The sequence below is a fragment of the Engystomops pustulosus genome, chromosome 1 (genome assembly GCF_040894005.1).
Source record: "Engystomops pustulosus chromosome 1, aEngPut4.maternal, whole genome shotgun sequence".
NCBI lineage: Eukaryota > Metazoa > Chordata > Amphibia > Anura > Leptodactylidae > Engystomops > Engystomops pustulosus.
Genome location: NC_092411.1, coordinates 148,875,367 through 148,901,290, shown reverse-complemented (window position 1 = coordinate 148,901,290; position 25,924 = coordinate 148,875,367). Strand labels below are relative to the sequence as shown.

The 25,924-nt window shown below is 48.2% G+C and overlaps 1 protein-coding gene across 2 annotated transcripts in view; it reads right to left on the bottom strand.

Moving 5' to 3' along the window:
- Positions 1–6,888: 6,888 nt before the first annotated feature.
- CCDC124 (coiled-coil domain containing 124) overlaps positions 6,889–25,924 on the bottom strand; it is a 38,089-nt gene continuing 19,053 nt past the window's right edge. For both annotated transcript variants that reach the window (XM_072110194.1, XM_072110204.1), the window contains exons 3-5: positions 9,460–9,628; positions 9,268–9,388; positions 6,889–7,449 (exon numbers count right to left, since the gene is read on the bottom strand). In XM_072110194.1, coding sequence (XP_071966295.1) covers positions 7,248–7,449; positions 9,268–9,388; positions 9,460–9,628 — 492 coding nt within the window. In that variant the 3' untranslated portion in view covers positions 6,889–7,247. The remainder of the gene's footprint in view (positions 7,450–9,267; positions 9,389–9,459; positions 9,629–25,924) is intronic.

Sequence of the window (25,924 nt, the reverse complement as noted above, 5' to 3'; positions counted from 1 at the left end):
GTAGTCCTGGCGACTGACAAATAACATGGCCTCTTCAAAGGGCCTGAGCAAACAGCGGGTGTCACGCATGAGCTGCCAGTGGCTGACATCAAAGTTACACAGGGGATTACTCCTGTCCGCTTGCATCATCAAAAAAATCATGAAATGGCTTTTCTATGTTCATACAGGCGGTCTAACATATGGAGGCTGGAATTCCAACGGGTGGAAACATCGCATATCAGCCTATGTTGGGGGAGGCCGTTAAGTCGCTGCAACTCAAGGAGGGTGTGCTTGGCTTTGTAAGAATGAATGAAGTGCATGCACAGTTTCCTGCCATTTTTAGAATGTCTTGCAGATGGGTGGAAGACTTCAGGAACCTTTTGACCACCAGATTGAACAAGTCTGCCATGCAGGGCGCATGGACCATCCCTAGGGACCATCCCTAGGTGCAGCGCAGACACCATGTTCCCCCCATTTGCAGTTACCATGGTTCCGATTTGCAGTTGTTGTGGAGAAAGACACATATTGAATTCTTCTTGCATGACGTGGAGCAGTTCCTCCCCTGTGCGACTCTGTTCGCCCAGGCAAACCAGGTGTAGAACTGAGTGACACCGCTGTGCCCTACACATGTGGTATGATGTGGTAGACTTGTGGAGGCTGAGGTGGTGGTGGTAAAGGAGGAGGAATAGGCGGACATTGGCACAGGAACAGCAGTTTGGCAACGTGGAAGAGAAAGCAGCATCTCTTGTTATTGGTGTGGCTGGAAGCACATTCACCCAGTGTACCATAAAGGACATGTACAGGCCCTGACAGTAGTTACAGCTCCACACGTCCACTCTGCCATACTCCTTGGAAGAAACCGATAAGCTCAACGACTGGCCCACCTTCTGTTCTACATATTTCTGAAGGGCTGGTACTGCTTTTTGGGAAAAGAAATTTCGTCTTGGAATTCTCCACCTCGGTTAGGCACAAGCCATTAGTTTTCTGAAGGGTGCAGAGTCCACGACTTGGAAAGGGAGGGACTGCAGTACCAACAACTTGGACAGTCAGCTTCTGCACCTTAGGATGGCTGGAAGCATACAGTTGTCTCTTTGTAATCGCCTCGCTCAATGATTGATGGCAACATGCGTAGCGAGGAGCAGGAGCATCTGGACCAGGAGGTGTCAAAAACAAACAGCTCCCTTCAGCCGAGGTGCTGGAGCCCTGACTGGCTGAAACGGCATGTGTGCCATGGGTGCTGCTGCTGCTGTACCACATCTAAGACCCTTTCTCGCAGGCCATTGGATGGTGATGCTGCATGTGTTGACGCAGGGCCGTGGTGGCAACGTTAGCGACATATACAAACACTTGGCTCCTCTGGCGTCTTAACAAAAAACTGCCACACTGCCGAGATGGTGATTTTACCGGCAAAGCCCTGCACTGAGTGACTACTACCACCTCTGCCACGCTGAGCTCCTGTGCCACTGCTTACTGCGAATCGGGATTTGTACCCCGCAGCCGTTTGGTTCCTGTACTCGCACTGCTGTCATCCTGCTGACTCACGGCCACAGTAGGGACTTGCTGCCTGCTCCAATACCTGACGCGCAAGCTGACACTCTCTTCGCCCAACGATGACGAATTGCTACACCGGGCTCCCAAGTGCGATCGGCTACATCATCATCAATTTGCGTTTCGCTTTCACTTCTATTCTCCTCAATGGTGTCAGTATGCACAGCCCGCCTACTGCACAAAGCAGCAGATGTCTGCCCCACCTCTTAACTGCCAAGCAGCTGCTGACTGTCCTCAAACACTTCGTCTTCAGAAATGAACAGGACAGAGTCTGGTTGAGGACAGGTGAGGGCCGCTGACCTGCTCCTGGGCCATGCCAACTAATTGTTGTATCTGATGAACCCACAGACTCGTGGTGGTTATGAAATTTGCATTATACAGATACACCGCAACAGATACCCAGTAATTGGAGCAAAAATCACTACGTGGGATTTGACACTCATTTCTTGCTCTCAACTTTGGCAACAAAAAACTATTGTAATTTGCGTCATACAGATGCCCCAAAACGCACACCCTGGGAGAGGAGCAGAAATCACTACAGCAGTTGTGTTGATATGACACAGATTTCTTCTTATTCCCTTCAGTAACAAAAAAGAACTGCTATTTGGGGTACACAGATCCCCCTTAATGCACACCTTAGGAGAGGTGCAGAAACCACTAAAGCAGCTGTGTGTATATGAAACAGATTTCTTCTTAGAAGCTTTATTAACAAAAAAGAACTGCTATCCCCCTAAACACAGACAGCACATTCCTTTCTCCTCTCCAGAGTTCTCTGCCCCAGGTAACACGTTGTGCTCGAGCCCATTTAGCTAAAAAAAAAAAGGGGAAAAAAAAAGACTTTGTTCCCATGAATCAGCGTAAACTTTGAATTAGTCACAAATTGAATTTTCTGTAAAATACGTATCGAATTCCACTTAGTTCGAATAGATTCGCCCATCCTAAAAATCCGGCTTTGAACTTCTCCACAACAGTATCACGGACCTGCCTGGTGTGTTCCTTGGTCTTCATGAAGCAGAACCCTGATACTTTCACAGAGCAGGTGTATTTATACAGAGGTGGATTATATTTATCATCAGTCATTTAGGACAACATTGAATCATTCAGAGATCCTCACTGAACTTCTGGAGTGAGGTTGCTGCACTGGAAGTAAAGGGTCCGAATAATATTGCATGCCCCACTTAATGGACATGTGTCTTTTATCAACCGTCTAAACTATGTAACTTTTAAGTTTATTATTTTTTACAAAAGTTTAAAATATCCAATACATTTCGTTCCACTGCACCACTCTGTTCCACTTGTTGATTCTTCACCAAAAAATTACAATTTAACACTGTTACTTTTCAAATCGATAACTGCTAAGTTTTGTGTTGATTTACAAAAAAAAAAAAGAAAAAATTTCGAATTTTTTGAAAAATTTGCCATTTTCGAAATTTGAAATCATTGCGTTTTCAGGCAGATAGATTTACCACCTAAATAAGTTGCTGAACAACATTTCCCATATGTCTACTTTATATTTTCTGGATTATTTATTTTGATGTCACGAGGTTTACAAATCGAATATAGATCTTATTTTTAGAATTGAATTGGGGATAAATACTGTTTTGAATGAAATTTTACATATTTAACATCAAAAAACCCTATATAATGAACCCATTTTCAAATCTTCACCCCTCAAACTATCAGGAACAGCTTTTAGGAAGATTGTTAACCCCTTGAGATTTTCATAGTAATTAAATCAAAATGAGGTGAGGCGAAATTTAGAATGATCAAATTTTGTCGGTTATACATTTATTAGCCCTAAAATTTAGCCCTAAAATTTACACATTTCCAAAAGATAAAAGGAGAAAACCCATCTTAAAATTTGTAATGCAATTTCTCCCAAGTACAGACACTCCCCACATGTAGCCGTTACTTGTTTTATGGGCGCACAGTAAGGCACAGAAGGAAAGGAGCGCCCTGCAGCTGCCAGGATTTTAGTTTTCTCATTGGCTCCTTTTGTAGGCTATAAAATTTTGGCTTTTTAATTATTGGGGCCAAGTGATGGCATTTTTTTCTTGCGGGAATAGATGCATTTTTTTTTTACAGTGTTACCATTTTGGGGTTGGTATCCCCTATTGTTGAAAATTTAGGAACTTTTTTTCTAGGCAGGAGTAGAAAAGAATCAATTCTGTACTAGATTTTTTTTTGGTGTTCACCGGATAGCCTAATAATCATGTTATCTTTATTCTATGGTTCAATACAATTACGTATTGAACATACCTATGGTTCAATGCACCTACTGAGGATGAACAGAAGTTCAACAGGGTTTAGCTCTGGAAACATACTTGACCAGTGAAGCACCTTTGGTCATAGTTTCTTTAGCAAGACATTGGTTCTCTTGGAGGTGTATTTGGGGTCATTATCATGTTGGTATACTGCCCAGTGACCCAGGTTACACAGGGAGGGGACCATGCTCTGCTTCAGTAGGTTACAAGTGGGCATTCATGGTTTCCTCAATGAACTATAGCCCACAACAGCTGTACTCATGCTTGACTGTAGGCAAGACACACATCTTTGTACTCCACACCTGGTTGCTGCTACAACACACTTCACCATCTCAACCAAATAAGTTTATATTGGTCTCTTCAGACCACAGAACATGGTTCTAGTAATTACAACCTCCCAATAGGACGCTGAGCATGTGCATGCAACTTCTTTGTTTGACCATAGCAAGGCCTGTTCTGATTTCTGATGTTGAACTTCCAGTGAGTGTAAGAGCAATAACACCAAATTTAACACAACTGAGACCTTGTAATACTAACAAATTAAATGACACCAGGAGGAAAAAGGGGGCATTCATTTTTGTTGCCAGCAGTTTAATGACAGAGCATACTTGGGTAAGCATAAGCAGACATTTTAGCAGCCCAACCTATAAGAGTCCTTGGTTGCTTTTTGTGTTATTCATGCTTCTGCCCACACTTGCTCCATGGAGGTCGTCAGGTCCCTTCCTTCATATGGAGGACTTGCGGCCAAGAATTTGAAGGGAAGCCAGCACCACTGTTCCCCACTTCCTCCCGTGCTGAATAGTGGACAAAAAGGTGGGGAGACCCTCCAAGTGGCGCTGTTGTGGAGGTAATCAGAAAAGCCTAACTAATCAGAAAAGTTAGTACAACTTTAATGTCAGTACTCCTATGTTTAATACAAGTATAACATGCTGACATTTATCCTCATGTGCTCATGAAGTTGGTCCCCTCAATAAATTCCAAGGTTATTGTCAGAACAATGTTATTCAACACCACATAACTATCCAAATAACATGGCAGGTTCACATGGAGAAACACCTTTCCAAACATACACATATTTTGCACTTTTCTGATTTGGAAAAAAATTTGAAGTGGAAAAATCAGGCTGAATTTCATTTAGCGTAATACTGCACCAAGTGAGTGGGAGTTTATCAACCACTCATTTTGTAAGCCTGAAAACAATTCTGATAAATAAGAAGCATGAAATAAATGCTCGCAGCTGAATTACACAGGTGACAAGTTAACATCAAAACTACAGAAATTGGTAGCATACTATACCTTTAGCAGAGCTAAGCCATGATAAAAACACTTTGGCTTATCTAAATCAAGTTGCCTGGAATGAGGAGGGAACTGGGTTGGATACAAAGCTATACTCAGAATTCAAGGTGCACCAGATACTGTAAATAAATACATCATACATTATTAATAAAACATCACACATGGTCATGCCACTCTGACCAACACCTGCTCCTTCATTACTTTTAATGAGAAACATAGGCGTTTGGTAAAGACCAGATGCCCATCAATCAATGTAACTGATCAGGTAAATAGAAAGCCATCTATTGTATGCCTTTTCTATATTATATATTCAATAGTAAAGCGGTTTATATGGGTAAAATCTGTTAATGTTGGACCCTAAACAATTTTATTATAAAGGATGTCCTGTATGTAAGCTATGTGCCTTTGAATAATTAAACCAAAGACTTAGGGAGGTTGATGGTGCTGCCATGCATGTCTATTACCATATAATGGACCATCAATATTAGTGTGGTCTTAGTGTGAGCTTAGCATTGAGAACAATACCAAGATCCCCATTACAATGTCCAGTCCACAGATTTTTATGCAGTTAGACATTCAGTATTGCAAATAAGATAGAGTCCATATTTTGTTAGGACCATAGCAATCAAATTGCCATTATCCTGGCTTCCTAGCATTTCACTGCAGTCACACCCAACTTTAAAAAAGCAATAGGGTAATCAATTTTACTCAATGCTCATCGGGATCTTGGATCACCAAAAAAAGGATGTCTTACTTTATGTTGAGGTTTTTTTTTTATTTTCTAAATCACCCAATGAAAGCAGCAAGAACGGGGTCTCCATAAACTGGGGCTGTGCCCTCTTTTTGATTGTAGGGTTTTAAAATTATTATGCTCATTTATCATCTACTCAAAAGGGGAAAAATTGGAGAAGCAGCAGTAAAATGAACCTGTCCTGTAACAGACATTTTAGACTGCAGAATTACTTTTAACGAATTCAACAATGGTGACAAGATTAACAGGATGAGTAGAAAGGTAAGGAACAATCCTATGACAGAGATACCAGGAAAGGGAAGCTGTGGGAATAATCTAGTAATGGATGCAAGTTGCACAATTTACTATAACCTTGACTTTGAGTAATAAGGACACATTGTTAGGCCGCTCTACACAAATGTGTGAAAATGGTTGTATGTAACCCGTACTGTTGTGGTACAGGCTACATATGATCCGATGCCTTTCACTGGGCAATCCGTCCATCCATTTTGATGGATGTATTACCCAGCATGCCGTACTGTACCAAGAGGGAAAGATAGAGCAGGCTCCACCATCCCCCGCAAGTACAGTTGTGCCACGCTTCTTCCTAAGGAGAGCAGCGTTCACGCCTCCTACTCTCCAGCGTGCTGGGATACGGCAGGCAAGCACAAGTCGTGTGAAAGGAGCCTTTGGATGATTATGTGGGCACTGCCTGCCACTGATTATATGTTCTATTGTAATCTCCTGAATAACAGCAGTTTCCCACTTGGGTTTCTTAGAACAGAAGTATCAGATAAAACAGGTGGTATCATCCATACAATAAGGCTCCGTTCAGACGAAGGTGTGCCCGGGAAAGGAGAAACATTTGCTGTATTCGGGGGAAAGATAGGACATGTGCCATCTTTTCTCAGGTACGGAATGGTATGGTCACACATGTGTGCTGCGTCGTGCGCCATTTCCAGGCTATGTGGGACGTATATCCAACGTATATACCTTCCCCAACGCCCGTGTTTTAAATGATCACAGTATAGCTCATAAAAAAAAAATCAACAAAAAATGATACATACTATATTTCAGTTAAATAAGTCACCACACTTTTTTATTTTGTTATGGAGAAATCTGGAGTCTTTAACTTACACAAGTGCTCAAACAAAAAAACAAAACCAAAAAACCCTCAAACATTATGTAGCTAGTTTCACTGAAATCGCCAAGTATTTTGTTTTCACATATCGGCTGGGCTTTGGCACATGCAACACTTTTTAAATCCTTTACCCAAGACCTTGAATTAACCAAATAAATGCCCCCCCCCCCCCTTTTACAAAGTCTGACCAACCAATATTCACTAGATGTCCTACATGTACTTTTGGTCTTCTGAAAAGCATGCCCAGCTACCATCCAGTCTCCAAGATGAAAATCCACATCACAAATGGTTAATTAGCATTGTAGACAGCGTGCCTCTGGTTCATGGGATTTTCAGGAGATTTCATCCATTCCTTTTTCAAAAGCTGCTTTAACTGAGACAGCCTCATGTTTGGATTCTCCTGTTTTAGCCGAGGCAGATTTAGTTCTTCATATGCCGTAAAGGCAGCTTTCATTCGACGTTCAGGGTGGCGGTCGAGCTCCTTGCTGACACTGTGGGTAGAAAGAAGCAAAAGGCAATTAAACACAACATTGCGAGAAAGAAAAAGAAAAACGTTCACACACAGCCAAAAATGACACACTTGTGTTTAAAGGACATCTACCACCAGGATAAAGGATTGTAAATTCAGCACACATACATGCAGGTATGGAAAACCTAATAATAATAATAATTCTTTATTTATATAGCGCACACAGGTTACGCAGCGCTGCACAAAGCACGTCAAAACCTACCAGATATGGTGATAGGTGCATCTAACGTATGTAAGGATGGCCCTTTTTAGGGCTAATCCATTACTCCCCTCCATCTTTGCTTATCTTTAATCAGGGTAATATGCAAATTTGCTAAAGAGGCTACAGGGGCGTGGAGTAGCCGTAGCTGAGGCTGCATAGCGGGGTTACTCCACGCCCCAGTAGCCCTTTTAGAAAATTTGCATATTACCCTGATTAAAGATTAGCAAAGATAGAGGGGAGTAATGGATTATCCCTAAAAAGGGCTATCCTTACATATGTTAGATGCACCTACCACCTACCTTAATAGGTAGATCCGTCGTGGTAAGTTTCCATGGAACCGGTAGAGCCACTTAGGCTCATTTGCATCATTTTAAAAGCACCTTTTTTTGTAAAAGCCTGGGCATTAGAAGAGCAGATCCTGCCAGAGGTAGATGTCCTTTAAGACCTAACTGGTACTCTTAAAATACAGGTCCACACTGGGACACTGTAAAACTAGGACTAACAGAGCTAAAAACAGCAGAAAGGAAGAGGTTTCTAAAAACAGAACTAGCAGTGACCAAGGGTGCTAATTCACAAGCCTGATGAAACAGTGATGGAAATACTGACGCCGGAGCACCTAATCCACCACTATTTCATGCTGTTCACACTTTTTGCTTTAGATATTATCTGGCCCATGACAGAGAATTCCTACAAAATGTGAATCACATAATATTTTACAAGGAAACAATTAAATAGGTTTTCCAGTCAAAATCAAAAGACTTTTCAGCAGATACGGCTTTTGATATAAGATTGCAACATCATTAGGGCTCATTCACACGGCCGTTCATGGGGACGTTCATGTGGCCGCGCCGCACACCGTAAAAAGATAGAGCATGCTCTATCTTTCTGCGAGTGTGCGGCCGTGCGCATGGCGGGCATACCGCATGTGAATGAACCCTAAGGCTGTTTTATATTAGACATAGCAAGTTCCAGCTCCATCTAATATGTACTGCATTTGCAGAAACGCTACAGATGACCAATGTCACACTGTTCTCATATTCCAGAGCTTTCAACCGATAATAAGGACAATTAATTGGAAAACCCCTTAAAGGACATCTACCGTCAAATAACCATCAAATACTCACCGTCCTGTCTAATCCTGAACAGCAATAACCTTTTTTCAGGTTTTACAATGACCTGGTTTTCCAGAAAAAAAGCTTTATTAATTATGCAAATGAGCCTCAGGCACACTGCTCCTCATGGCTCATACGATAATTTATGCACACCCCCCCGCCGATTGACATGCCAACACAATGCTGAGAAAGCTGGTGACGTCACTGACTCGCCCTTTTCACGATCATAGTATTATCTCAATATATTCTGCTATAATTGCACATAGTGCCCAGGCTCATTTGCATAGTTAATTAGGCTATATTTCTAGGAAAACGGGTCATCCTAAAAAAAAAGGTTATTACTGTTCAGGTTATCTGATGGTGAATGTCCTTGTGTCAGTTTTATGTAAATACCCCAGCCAAAAAAAATAAAAAACAAAAAAAAAATGTAGTTAAAACTTAGGAGAGAACGTATTCAATTACCAACCTCAGTGCAGCTATGGCTTCTTCCACAGTGCGTGCTTCTACCTCTCCTTCCTCTAAGATACGTCGATTTATATTTTCTTCTAATGGCATGTCCAAGTGTGTCTTCGGCTTTTCAACAGCAGCTGAAAAGAGGGTACATTTTATTTTATTGCATTTTCCGTAATACCTGGGCTACTTTACCTGCCCTGCTTACCTTTCTGAACATCTTCCTTCTGCAAGGTTTCTTCTATCTGTGCCCTTGTTACTTTTGTAGGTACAGGTTTTGCTTGTTTACTCTTTAACTTGGAATCCTCTTCCTCTAGCAAGCGTTGGCTTTCTTTCTTTCTCTCTAAAAGCTCTAGGCGACGTTTTTCCTTTTCTTCCTGAAAAAAAAATGGAAAAAAAAATTTGCTACAATTAAAAGTTTTTTGAAATTACAAGTTGTACAATGCAGTTATGGGAACATCATGGGCACAATCCACAGATACAGTGCCAAGGGTGGCAGTACTGTGGAAACAGTGGAGGCTGACCACTACAGAACAAGTTGAATGACAGCTTGGCTGTCATTACAACTGATCAGCGCCCCTAATGACTTCACAGAGGTATGGCGGTGCTGCTCTTTAGGTGCTCACATCGATCCTGGCAGTTAACAGCAGGTGTCTGCGGTCTTAAACAGCTTACACATGCCCTGTATGTAGAAGGCTGTGAACATACAGCCCTGCTGTGTGATGCAAGGAACTGGTTAAAAACAAACAAATTTAACAGTAACAAATTAAAATGGGAAATACATAATTTATCTGGATTTAATGGGTAAAATAATAACATGGTGACTGATTCTTTTTTTTTATACTCCCAGTATTTTACATCATAGTATGATTCAGAAGAGGTAGAGAAGTGCAGATAAAGCAGTTTTATCAAGTCCATATGTCATTCCCAGGGAATGGAAGACGCCAAGGTCAATCCACAGCAAATACAGCTGGAAGCAAGTTGGGAGATCTGCTACACCAGAGTAAAAAGTGTTCCAATAATATTTTTTTTAAATATTATACATTTTAAAAAAGGAAACAAACAAACTATTGTGATATCTAGGTCGCAATTCTTACTGGAATTGGGATCCTACGTCAGGCTAGACAAAACAATCCAAGCGCTCCAAAGTTGCTAGCTCGAAGGTGATTTTATTGTGGCACATGCGAGTAACATTTCAACCAAAGAAAAGTCTTTGTCAAACACTGACTGCCATTAGTGAGGAATGAGCAGAAGTATGGCTGAATGGCCTCACCTTGCCTATGAAAGATGCTAAACAAACAGTACAGCAGTATTTGTTCCTTGAAGAACAATAAAAGCCTGAAACACCATCTTATTGATTCCCAAAATTGATACTTACTAATACATAGCATGGTCTTTTAATAAAAATATTCAAAACCCCAATTAGCACAGAAAATGTATAGGCATGGCTTCCTGTACATGAAACGCTGCCCAAAAATGTCCCCACAAAAATTCTAATTATCATCTCCACCATTTTTGTGATTCAGTAAAAATCAGTGGATTTTAGTGGATAATCTCCATTGTTCAGTAGTCATTCACTGTTCAAGTCTGATGCCTTAAGCATCTCCACTCTGATGTCCCTCACAGGTGTCCTAAGCTGCAGCCTGGTGCTGAACCACATAGGGGAAGATTTAAAGTGTAACTGTAAAGGTTTTTTGTTTTTCACAAATCAAAAATCAAGCTCTTGGGATGTAAAACAACTTTGCCTATTATCTTTAATACCTATATGCAGTAGTTTCTCTGCTATAGCCCTCAGATTACCTTAAAGCTGCAATGGCTGCCTCCGCTCTATGTGCTGATAAGCCCTGGAATCCATCACAGTAAACAAACTACAGATTCATTGGTTGGGTGGCGCTGCTGCTCCCTACTCACAGAGGAGGTGGTCATGTAACAGTAAATGCAGCAGAGCTGGATGTGTACTGTATGCATATGTCTCCTGCATAGAACAGTGAGGTACAAGATCTTCCTGTTCCTTCCCTCCATCCCAGTCTGTGATTCTACAGAACTTTATCTGTCTGTCTCTGCTCTTCTCGCTGCTCCCTTCCCTCACCACTTATTACATTGTTCCCTGCTCCTCCATGTGATGGAAGCTGCCAGGCTAGTCACCATATACATCCTGTATTTGCACTGTACAGTGTTCAGTGGATTTACATGTTGGAAACTCAATGGATTTAATGGTAAATTACTATAAGAGAGAACATCTCATCTTTTAGACTGCATCAGGTTCTGTGAGCCAGGGGTGCAGTAGCAATGAGGCAACTTGAACCTTTTGACTCAGGCAGCACCACCTGCAGGAAGATGGTGGCAGTATCAGGGGTGCACTTATCTTATTGTGTTTATACTCTAATATGACACCATGTTTGTAGGTTACTATAGAACTGAAGATATGATACTCCACCTGCCTCTCACCTCATCTCATGCAAAATATGACAATTCTCTGCATATTATCACATGACTATCACAAAATTTCAAATAAAAGAGGGAATTTGAGAAAGGAGAGTTCATATGCTACCTGTGAGGACTAGTAGTAGTAATAGGATTAAATCTGATGACAATGTTCCAATAAGAAGCCCCAGAGTAAAGTTTTATGTTGTTTGCATGACCTTATGTTTATTTGTTAAATAATACTACATATATGCATGAAATGTTTTTCATATCATGGATTCACAACACAAATGGTTTAGTGTATCACTTTCTACACAATGGGGCCAAGGGTCCGAACGCCCCATTTTTTTCGGGTTTCCCGAATATTTCTCTTTTGCCCTGAATTGCCCCGGGTTTTTGGCGCAAGCAATCAGATTGTGGCGCATCGGCGCCGGCTTGCATGCGACTGAAATCGGGGGGGGGGGGGGGATTGCGTGGCAGTCTGAGAACCCGACGGATTCGGACAAACTGCGGAATTTACAAAAGGAAATGACCAAGCACTCACATGCACCAGGAAGAAGCAGAGTAATCTTTTACTGACATAGGAACAGGAACACCTTTGAGATCGTAACATTCTCTGATCGTATTTGTAAACCACCGGCCAATAGTTGATTTAGATGCTCCTTATATCCAGGAGATGGCATTTTCCATCCTTTTTTTGATGGTGACAGAAGGTTGGCAATATAATCTCTTGATTCCTGTGGAAGTTAGAAATAACTTTTGGTAAAAAATTTCTATCAGGCTTTAGAGTAATTATATTCTCTGAAACTATAAGATAGGTTTCACAAATCGACAAGGCTTGGAGTTCACTTAATCTTCTAGCTGACGAAATGGCAACTAGAAATGCTGTTTTGAACGTTAAAAAAACGTATATTATCAGAGTCATTAGGTTCAAAGAGTCTTGAGGTTAAAGCATCTAAGACCAAGGGAAGGTCCCACTGAGGGGATGATTCCTTTATAGTGGGTCTTAAACGGGTAACGGCCTGAAAGAATCTCTTTACCCACCTGTGTTCTGCCAGCGCTGTATCAAAGTATGTGCTCAAAGCCGACACCTGGACTTTCAGGGTGCTGGGCCGTAGACTTTTATCGAATCCTTCCTGCAGGAAATCAAGAATCTGGCAGACATTAGGAGAATCCTGGTTAGGTTGGTCCTTTGACCAAGTACAGAACTTTTTCCATATCTTTAAGTAGATGGCATGAGTTACAGGTTTTCTACTATTTCTTAAAGTCTTTATTACCTTACATGAGAGACCCTTCGAATTTAGGAAGGTGCTTTCAGGATCCAGGCCGATAGATTTAGGAACCCTGGGTTCTGGTGTTGGGAAATCCGGAATCTTGGGAAGAATGAATGGATAATCCAGGGGTAGTTTTTGTAGGAGTGGAAACCAACTCTCTTTCAACCAAAAAGGAACCACCAGAATCACTTTGGCCGTGCTTAACAGTATTTTTTGGAGACCCTTGCCGATTACTGGAACCGGGGGAACAGCATAGAGAAGATCTTGATCCCAGGTCTGGGAGAAGGCATCCAATTCCCAAGGAACTTCGCTTGGTTTTAGGGAGTAGAATTTGTTGACTTTCACATTCGCCCTTGATGCAAAGAGATTGATGGAGGGTTTGGCCCCATCTGAGAACAATCACCTGGAAGATTTTTATGTTCAAACTCCACTCATGCGGAAGTATTGTGCTCTGCTGAGGTAGTCTGCGATCTCATTTTCTGAGGCTTTCAAATGGACAGCTGAAATCGAAAGTATGTTCTCCTCTGCCCATGAAAATATTATTTGTGAGATTTTTTTTGAAGCTTCCTTGACCTTTTCCGCCTTGTCTATTTAAATATGCAACTGTAGTTGTAGTGTCGGAGAAAATTTTCAGATGTTTCCCCTTGAAATCGTTTGTATAGAGTTTTTAAGACAGAGTTTTCAGGGCAGCCTTCAGTTCCCTTTCGTTTGACGATGCTTCAGACATTGTTCAGGACCAGAAGACCTGAACATATCTCCCTGGAAGAAGCGCTACCCAACCCGAAGCGCAGGCATCCGTCTGAATCTGAACCACCGGCCAAGTTACCCTGTTTACACCCCTATGTAAGTGTTCGGGTTTTCCCAGCAATTTAAGGATTTCTTTACTCTTGAGGGACTCTTCCATCTTGACAGGATCCAGGACTGTAAGAGTCTTGTGTGGTTCTGGCACCAGGCTACACTCTGGATACATGAGGTTATAGATCCTAGAAAGCTCATCGCTGTCCAAATTGAGATGAATTTCTTCCTCTGGAAATTTCTGATCTTCTGTAGAAATCTGTCCACTTTTTCCTGGGGAAGATGTCTGAGTAAATGAATTTAAGGATACCCCCAAAATTCTTTTATGTGGTTGGGAACAAGATCTGACTTTTCTAAGTTTATGATCCATCCCAACTCTTGAAGAATTTCTATTGTTACTTTCTTTTGTCTTTTCTTTTGGCTTACCAAATCTCCAGTAAATAGGAAATAGTCCAGGTATGGGACCACCAGGAATTCTTCGGCCTTAGGTATTTGACCACCTCCGCCATGATCTCGGTAAAAATTTGGGGGGCTGAAGGCCAAAAGGTAAAGCTGTGAATTGAAAATGACACTGACCCCCCCTCCCCCGAGGGTGAAATAACAGCAACAAAAATTCTGGGAGTCTGCGTGACTCAATTTTGAATCTGATATATGTAACCCATTTGTTCAGGTATTTAAAATTTATAATTAATCTGTAGGACCCACCTGGTTTCCTTATTAAGAAAATAATGACCGGTACCTTTTTTTTTTCTGGTGGGACTGGACAGACCGCTTCCAAATTCAGCAGGGTAGACACTTGTTCCCAAAGGTGCTGAGTCAGATTTCTCAAGGATTGCCTGGATAGGATAAATCAATGAGGAGGAGAACACAAACTCTAAAGAATATCCACCTTGGACAATAGAAGTCACCCACCTGTTCTTTGTTATATTCTTTTCAACCTTCCCCACCCTGGCATCATTGCTTCTTTTCTGGTTTATTTGAGGACCTGAAGAGAAAGGGCTTAACCCCCCCCCATCGGGAGCTTTTCTAGAGTCCCTGTTTCCCGGATGGTTTGCCTTTATTTTTTGGCTGGTCTCTGTTTGTCCTAAAGCCTCAAAAAAACTGCTTCTTTGGAGACTGTTTTGGTTCAGGAAAGCCTTTCTTCTTGTCCGCAGCCTTATATGGAATTTCATCAAGCTCAGACCCCAAGGAACAAGAATTCACCTGAAAAAGGAAGGCTGCACAGTTTTGATTTAGAGTGGATGTCACCTAACCACTGCTTCAAACAAAGGCCCGTCTGGTAGCACTGGAAAGGGCAGCCTCCCTGCTAAAAAGGCAGTAGCAGACTTCAGTAATGGTAGAGAAGTTGCAGCAATATTTGTCTTTATTGTGGCCATCGACGATTCCCACAAATTCTTGAGTAGACAGTCCAATTTTCTACCCATCGCATCCTTCAGCTGCGTAGAATCTTCAAAGGGCAAGTCCATCTTCTTCACAACTTTGGCAATGGAGATGTCCACTTTGGGTATGTTATCCCATAACCTGGTCTCTTCTGGGTCAAAGAGTAAGAGGTTCTTGAAGTCTTTAGAAATGTTCAGACATTTTTCTGGCTCTTTCCATTCGTCTACAACAAGACCTTTCAGATTTTAAATACTAGTAAAAACTCAGATTTTCTTTTGCCTCAGTCCCCCAAATAATTCATCTACCATGGATTTTTCTTCCATCTCTCAATGCCGTTTTTACTTACAGAGCCCAGAGTTAGGGATCGTGTCTCAGCCTCATCCGCCATGATATTAAGCTTCATGGAGACCTCAGCCGAATTAAAACTACACCACAGTCTTTAATATACTCACCTTCCGGCGTCTGACGTCATTAGCTGCATCTCGTCTCCCAGGCTGGACGTGGATGATGTACCGACTGCTGCAGATCCCATCAGGAGCCGTATGGCAGCCCGCACGCCCTGAGGCAGAGGTCGCACTAACATTTTTACCGAAGGGTAATAATACTCCTCTTACCATTTTTGAGGAGTATTTTTAGCCGGTGAGGAGTATGAAAATTTTGGTAATACATATACACATCTCATAGGTGTTTATAATGTTAATAGACACTATTTATATAAAAAGAATCATCTGTCCGCTCACAGCACACACACACTGGCACAACACAGCACACACAAACTGGCACAACACAGCGCGCACACACACACACTGGCACAACACAGCGCGCGCACACACACTGGCACAACACAGCGCGCGCACACACTGGCACAACACAGCGCGCGCACACACTGGCACAACACAGCGCACGCACACACTGGCACAACACAGCGCGCGCGCACACACACACACACTGGCACAACACAGCGCGCGCACACACGCACAACACAGCGCGCGCACACACGCACAACACAGCGCGCGCACACACGCACAACACAGCGCGCGCACACACGCACAACACAGCGCGCGCACACACGCACAACACAGCGCGCGCACACACACACACTGGCACAACACAGCACACACACGCTGGCACAACACAGCACACACACGCTGGCACAACACAGCACACACACGCTGGCACAACACAGCACACACACACTGGCACAACACAGCACACACACACACACACACACTGGCACAACACAGCACACACACTGGCACAACACAGCGCACACACACACACACTGGCACAACACAGCACACACACACACACACACTGGCACAACACAGCACACACACACACACACACTGGCACAACAGCACACACACACACACACACACACTGGCACAACAGCACACACACACACACACACACACTGGCACAACACAGCACACACACACACACTGGCACAACACAGCACACACACACACTGGCACAACACAGCACACACACACACACACACTGGCAAAACACAGCGCACACACACACACACACACTGGCAAAACACAGCGCACACACACACACACACACACACTGGCACAACACAGCGCACACACACACACACACTGGCACAACACAGCGCACACACACACACACTGGCACAACACAGTGCACACACACACACACATTGGCACAACACAGCGCACACACACACACACACTGGCACAACACAGCGCACACACACACACACACTGGCACAACACAGCGCGCGCACACACACACTGGCACAACACAGCGCGCGCACACACACACTGGCACAACACAGCGCGCGCGCACACACTGGCACAACACAGCGCGCGCGCACACACTGGCACAACACAGCGCGCGCGCGCACACACTGGCACAACACAGCACACACACACTGGCACAACACAGCACACACACGCTGGCACAACACAGCACACACACGCTGGCACAACACAGCACACACACGCTGGCACAACACAGCACACACACGCTGGCACAACACAGCACACACACTGGCACAACACAGCACACACACTGGCACAACACAGCGCACACACACACACACTGGCACAACACAGCACACACACACACACACACTGGCACAACAGCACACACACACACACACTGGCACAACAGCACACACACACACACACACACACACACACACACTGGCACAACACAGCACACACACACACACTGGCACAACACAGCACACACACTGGCACAACACAGCACACACACACACACACACTGGCAAAACACAGCGCACACACACACACACACACACTGGCAAAACACAGCGCGCGCACACACACAGCGCACACACACACACTGGCACAACACAGCGCACACACACACACACTGGCACAACACAGCGCACACACACACACACTGGCACAACACAGCGCACACACACACACACACTGGCACAACACAGTGCACACACACACACACACACACACACACACTGGCACAACACAGCGCACACACACACACACACACTGGCACAACACAGCGCACGCACACACTGGCACAACACAGCGCGCGCACACACTGGCACAACACAGCGCGCGCACACACTGGCACAACACAGCGCGCGCACACACTGGCACAACACAGCGCGCGCACACACTGGCACAACACAGCGCGCGCACACACACACTGGCACAACACAGCGCGCGCGCACACACTGGCACAACACAGCGCGCGCGCACACACTGGCACAACACAGCGCGCGCGCACACACTGGCACAACACAGCGCGCGCGCACACACTGGCACAACACAGCGCGCGCGCACACACTGGCACAACACAGCGCGCGCGCACACACACACACACTGGCACAACACAGCGCGCGCACACACGCACAACACAGCGCGCGCACACACACACGCTGGCACAACACAGCACACACACGCTGGCACAACACAGCACACACACGCTGGCACAACACAGCACACACACGCTGGCACAACACAGCACACACACACTGGCACAACACAGCACACACACACACACACACTGGCACAACACAGCACACACACTGGCACAACACAGCGCACACACACACACACTGGCACAACACAGCACACACACACACACACACTGGCACAACAGCAAACACACACACACACACACACACTGGCACAACAGCGCACACACACACACACACACACACACACACACTGGCACAACACAGCACACACACACACACTGGCACAACACAGCACACACACACACACTGGCACAACACAGCACACACACACACTGGCACAACACAGCACACACACACACACACACTGGCAAAACACAGCGCACGCACACACACACACACACTGGCAAAACACAGCGCACGCACACACACACACACACTGGCAAAACACAGCGCGCGCACACACACAGCGCACACACGCGCACACACACACACACACACACACACACTGGCACAACACAACACACACACACACACACACTGGCACAACACAGCGCGCACACACACACACACACACTGGCACAACACAGCGCACACACACACACACTGGCACAACACAGCGCACACACACACACACTGGCACAACACAGCGCACACACACACACACTGGCACAACACAGTGCACACACACACACACACACACACACACACACACTGGCACAACACAGCGCACACACACACACACACACACTGGCACAACACAGCGCACACACACACACACACACTGGCACAACACAGCGCACGCACACACTGGCACAACACAGCGCGCGCGCACACACTGGCACAACACAGCGCACACACTGGCACAACACAGCGCACACACTGGCACAACACAGCGCGCGCGCGCACACTGGCACAACACAGCGCGCGCGCGCACACTGGCACAACACAGCGCGCGCGCGCACACTGGCACAACACAGCGCGCGCGCGCACACTGGCACAACACAGCGCGCGCGCGCGCGCACACTGGCACAACACAGCGCGCGCGCGCGCACACTGGCACAACACAGCGCACACACTGGCACAACACAGCGCGCGCGCGCACACACTGGCACAACACAGCGCACACACTGGCACAACACAGCGCACACACTGGCACAACACAGCGCACACACTGGCACAACACAGCGCACACACTGGCACAACACAGCGCACACACTGGCACAACACAGCGCACACACTGGCACAACACAGCGCACACACTGGCACAACACAGCGCACACACTGGCACAACACAGCGCACACACTGGCACAACACAGCGCACACACTGGCACAACACAGCGCACACACTGGCACAACACAGCGCACACACTGGCACAACACAGCGCACACACTGGCACAACACAGCGCACACACTGGCACAACACAGCGCACACACTGGCACAACACAGCGCACACACTGGCACAACACAGCGCACACACTGGCACAACACAGCGCACACACTGGCACAACACAGCGCACACACTGGCACAACACAGCGCACACACTGGCACAACACAGCGCACACACTGGCACAACACAGCGCACACACTGGCACAACACAGCGCACACACTGGCACAACACAGCGCACACACTGGCACAACACAGCGCACACACTGGCACAACACAGCGCACACACTGGCACAACACAGCGCACACACTGGCACAACACAGCGCACACACTGGCACAACACAGCGCACACACTGGCACAACACAGCGCGCGCGCACACACTGGCACAACACAGCGCACACACACACACACTGGCACAACACAGCGCACACACACACACACTGGCACAACACAGCGCACACACACACACACACTGGCACAACACAGCGCACACACACACACACTGGCACAACACAGCGCACACACACACACACACACACACACACACACACTGGCACAACACAGCGCACACACACACACACACACTGGCACAACACAGCGCACGCACACACTGGCACAACACAGCGCGCGCACACACTGGCAAAACACAGCGCGCGTACACACTGGCACAACACAGCGCGCGCGCACACACACTGGCACAACACAGCGCGCGCGCACACACACTGGCACAACACAGCGCGCGCGCACACACTGGCACAACACAGCGCGCGCGCACACACTGGCACAACACAGCGCGCGCGCACACACTGGCACAACACAGCGCGCGCGCGCACACTGGCACAACACAGCGCGCGCGCGCACACTGGCACAACACAGCGCGCGCGCGCACACTGGCACAACACAGCGCGCGCGCGCGCACACTGGCACAACACAGCGCGCGCGCGCGCACACTGGCACAACACAGCGCGCGCGCGCACACACTGGCACAACACAGCGCGCGCGCGCACACTGGCACAACACAGCGCGCGCGCGCACACACTGGCACAACACAGCGCGCGCGCGCACACACTGGCACAACACAGCGCGCGCGCGCGCGCACACACTGGCACAACACAGCGCGCGCGCGCGCGCACACACTGGCACAACACAGCGCGCGCGCGCGCGCACACACTGGCACAACACAGCGCGCGCGCGCGCGCACACACTGGCACAACACAGCGCGCGCGCGCGCGCACACACTGGCACAACACAGCGCGCGCGCGCGCGCACACACTGGCACAACACAGCGCGCGCGCGCACACACTGGCACAACACAGCGCACACACTGGCACAACACAGCGCACACACTGGCACAACACAGCGCACACACTGGCACAACACAGCGCACACACTGGCACAACACAGCGCACACACTGGCACAACACAGCGCACACACTGGCACAACACAGCGCACACACTGGCACAACACAGCGCACACACTGGCACAACACAGCGCACACACTGGCACAACACAGCGCACACACTGGCACAACACAGCGCACACACTGGCACAACACAGCGCACACACTGGCACAACACAGCGCACACACTGGCACAACACAGCGCACACACTGGCACAACACAGCGCACACACTGGCACAACACAGCGCACACACTGGCACAACACAGCGCACACACTGGCACAACACAGCGCACACACTGGCACAACACAGCGCACACACTGGCACAACACAGCGCACACACTGGCACAACACAGCGCACACACTGGCACAACACAGCGCACACACTGGCACAACACAGCGCACACACTGGCACAACACAGCGCACACACTGGCACAACACAGCGCACACACTGGCACAACACAGCGCACACACTGGCACAACACAGCGCACACACTGGCACAACACAGCGCACACACTGGCACAACACAGCGCACACACTGGCACAACACAGCGCACACACTGGCACAACACAGCGCACACACTGGCACAACACAGCGCACACACTGGCACAACACAGCGCACACACTGGCACAACACAGCGCACACACTGGCACAACACAGCGCACACACTGGCACAACACAGCGCACACACTGGCACAACACAGCGCACACACTGGCACAACACAGCGCACACACTGGCACAACACAGCGCACACACTGGCACAACACAGCGCACACACTGGCACAACACAGCGCACACACTGGCACAACACAGCGCACACACTGGCACAACACAGCGCACACACTGGCACAACACAGCGCACACACTGGCACAACACAGCGCGCACACTGGCACAACACAGCGCGCACACTGGCACAACACAGCGCGCACACTGGCACAACACAGCGCGCACACTGGCACAACACAGCGCGCACACACTGGCACAACACAGCGCGCGCGCACACACTGGCACAACACAGCGCGCGCGCACACACTGGCACAACACAGCGCGCGCGCACACACTGGCACAACACAGCGCCCGCGCACACACTGGCACAACACAGCGCCCGCGCACACACTGGCACAACACAGCGCCCGCGCACACACTGGCACAACACAGCGCCCGCGCACACACTGGCACAACACAGCGCACACACTGGCACAACACAGCGCACACACTGGCACAACACAGCGCACACACTGGCACAACACAGCGCACGCGCACACACTGGCACAACACAGCGCACGCGCACACACTGGCACAACACAGCGCACGCGCACACACTGGCACAGCGCACGCGCACACTGGCACGACACAGCGCACGCGCGCACACTGGCACGACACAGCGCACGCGCACACACTGGCACGACACAGCGCACGCGCACACACTGGCACGACACAGCGCACGCGCACACACTGGCACGACACAGCGCACGCGCACACACTGGCACGACACAGCGCACGCGCACACACTGGCACGACACAGCGCACGCGCACACACTGGCACGACACAGCGCACGCGCACACACTGGCACGACACAGCGCACGCGCACACACTGGCACGACACAGCGCACGCGCACACACTGGCACGACACAGCGCACGCGCACACACTGGCACGACACAGCGCACGCGCACACACTGGCACGACACAGCGCACGCGCACACACTGGCACGACACAGCGCACGCGCACACACTGGCACGACACAGCGCACGCGCACACACTGGCACGACACAGCGCACGCGCACACACTGGCACGACACAGCGCACGCGCACACACTGGCACGACACAGCGCACGCGCACACACTGGCACGACACAGCGCACGCGCACACACTGGCACGACACAGCGCACGCGCACACACTGGCACGACACAGCGCACGCGCACACACTGGCACGACACAGCGCACGCGCACACACTGGCACGACACAGCGCACGCGCACACACTGGCACGACACAGCGCACGCGCACACACTGGCACGACACAGCGCACGCGCACACACTGGCACGACACAGCGCACGCGCACACACTGGCACGACACAGCGCACGCGCACACACTGGCACGACACAGCGCACGCACTGGCACGACACAGCGCACGCGCGCACACACTGGCACGACACAGCGCACGCGCGCACACACTGGCACGACACAGCGCACGCGCACACACTGGCACGACACAGCGCACGCGCACAAACTGGCACGACACAGCGCACGCGCACAAACTGGCACGACACAGCGCACGCGCACACACTGGCACGACACAGCGCACGCGCACACACTGGCACGACACAGCGCACGCGCACACACTGGCACGACACAGCGCACGCGCACACACTGGCACGACACAGCGCACGCGCACACACTGGCACGACACAGCGCACGCGCACACACTGGCACGACACAGCGCACGCGCACACACTGGCACGACACAGCGCACGCGCACACACTGGCACGACACAGCGCACGCGCACACACTGGCACGACACAGCGCACGCGCACACACTGGCACGACACAGCGCACGCGCACACACTGGCACGACACAGCGCACGCGCACACACTGGCACGACACAGCGCACGCGCACACACTGGCACGACACAGCGCACGCGCACACACTGGCACGACACAGCGCACGCGCACACACTGGCACGACACAGCGCACGCGCACACACTGGCACAACACAGCTGCCGTGACACAATACTGTCGCAGACACTTCATAAATACATGTACAAGCAGTTTGCACCTTCTATTCAGTGCAAAGTCAGACAGAAGCAGACACTTTAATAAGTGTGCCTTGTGTGAATGCACCGTCAGGGTTAATGTAAGGAAGCATTGATAGAATGGCAGCAGGGACATAATTTGGAGGCAAGGTGACCTGGCAAATATAGTTAGGTGGTTGTACATGGGAAAGAGATAGGAGGTCAAGAGGAAGGGAGTGGTGGAACAGGTGGCACACAGGTAACATTGCAGGGGGCACTCATAAAAAAAAACACAACTGACTCTGTCAGAGTCAAGATTGAAAGGGTTAATTGCACACACAGGGCTTGACTCCTACCATGCTGTCCTCCTCAGCTAGGTCACAGGGTCACCATAAATCAAACAGGAGAGGGCTTTGCTTCCTGTCTGTTTCTGTCTGAACGCTGTGGCTGGAGGCACTGAGTGCTCGGTATATCACACAGTGGGAGGCTCGGCCATGGCCTGTGCGGGAGTGCAGTGCACGGCTGTAACACAGATACTGAGGATGCAGAGAGTAGCCGCTCCCTGTATCATTATTATATCCCTGTCACACACCTCCCCCGCCTTAAGTGGGCCCTGCACTGGCACGACACAGCACTCACTCACATACACATAGAGTGCAGTGTACCGCGGCTCACACTCACCCGGGATCACATAACTGCTGGTCGCTACTGCGGGCATTGAGATCTGGAGCAGGACAAGGAGCAGCGGCTTCGCGGCTCACATGTCTCCCCCGGGGCCGGCGTTCACAGATCCCAAAGATTGCTGCATCCTGCTGAGCGGTCCTGCCTGCGCTGCTATCCCGCTACTGACATTCCCCTCCTTTGCAGTGCGCGCCGGGCCGCTCAGCCTACGCGCTACACGGAATAATTGCCAAGCGTAACTTTACGCATGGCAATTATTTTGGGGGGTAATGCCGCCTCATCACGCGTCTATGACGCGTGGTGAGGCGTTAATGCGATCTCTGCCCTGAGGGGAATCCTGGACCTGGAGACCCCAAGTAGAGCCCAGGGAGCTTGGACGAGGGAGGCCTGGGGAGGACAAGTACCCAGGAAGGTACAAGGCCTACACCTCCCACCCCCTTCCGGGAGGAGAGAGAGAGGATTCTACTCTCGACCCTTTCCCCTGTAGGGACAGGAAAAACACTGGTGGGAGGTTGAGGGAGGAGCCTTAAATACTCTCAATTTCCTGTCCCTACAGAGAAAGGGGAAGCAACCCCCAGGGGGCTGTCATGGGGGACGAAATTGAAATACAGTTTAACAAAGTAATACAGCATACATTTTTACTGGTATCCTCCATGCAGCCAATCAGAGGGCACAGCGGGTCCCAAGAGCACAACGTGCTCGACTTTCATCCATTTATAAAAACAGTTAAGAGAAGAGATTAATTATATGCCTGATTGTGGTCATATAACAATAATATATAGCAAGAAGAAATAACTTATACCATCTATGGAGTTGATGAGAGCGGCAGGACACACAACAGATAAAAATAAAGGGATGATATGGGTAGGGGAAGGTAACAAGCAGGCCAAAGAAGAGCGAGGGGTCAAGCACAAAGTCCTGAACAGTATATATCCCATAAAGATGAAGTCATATTGAAATGCTCCATTCTATTACAGAGCTGAGCCATCATGAGAACCTCCTGGATATGGCCTATCAGATCAATTCGAGTCAGAAATAGATGAAATTGTTATTCTTTCCACTGCCCAGCATTCTTAGCTATGATGGCCTGCTCTGCAGTTACATGTGCGCAATGAAAGTGAGTGCCTTTCAAGAGTTAAAGCACGGAATTTTTTACTTATTTCTGCAGAAGATTTCAACTCTCCCACTGAGAGAGGCAAGATCCATTGCAAATATGGGGCAGAAAACCAACATGATGCAAGTTAATATGTATGCACGGTCACGTTTAATACTGTAACCCACTTTCAAAGAAATAGTCCATGGAACACTTTAAAATGATAGCAGAAACTAAAGATAATATTGCATGTACAGGGCTCATTGTTGTCTCTTTCTCGCACAGCTTTTCAAGTATGTTTAGAGGCGGGTGTTTCATAAGAGTCTTTAAATAGTTAGAGGAAACCATGAGAGTGCAATTGTAGTACGGCTATGCCACCATTACTGCATCCCTTCCAAGAAGCAGAAAAAATGTTGCAACCTACTTAGCAGCTGGATAAGCACAGTAAAAGAGCATCAAGACTGAGCATGTGTCACATTTACAAAGGAGAGTCAAAAAATGCTGTTAAAATAGTAAAGACTATACTACAATATTCCAGAAATACCA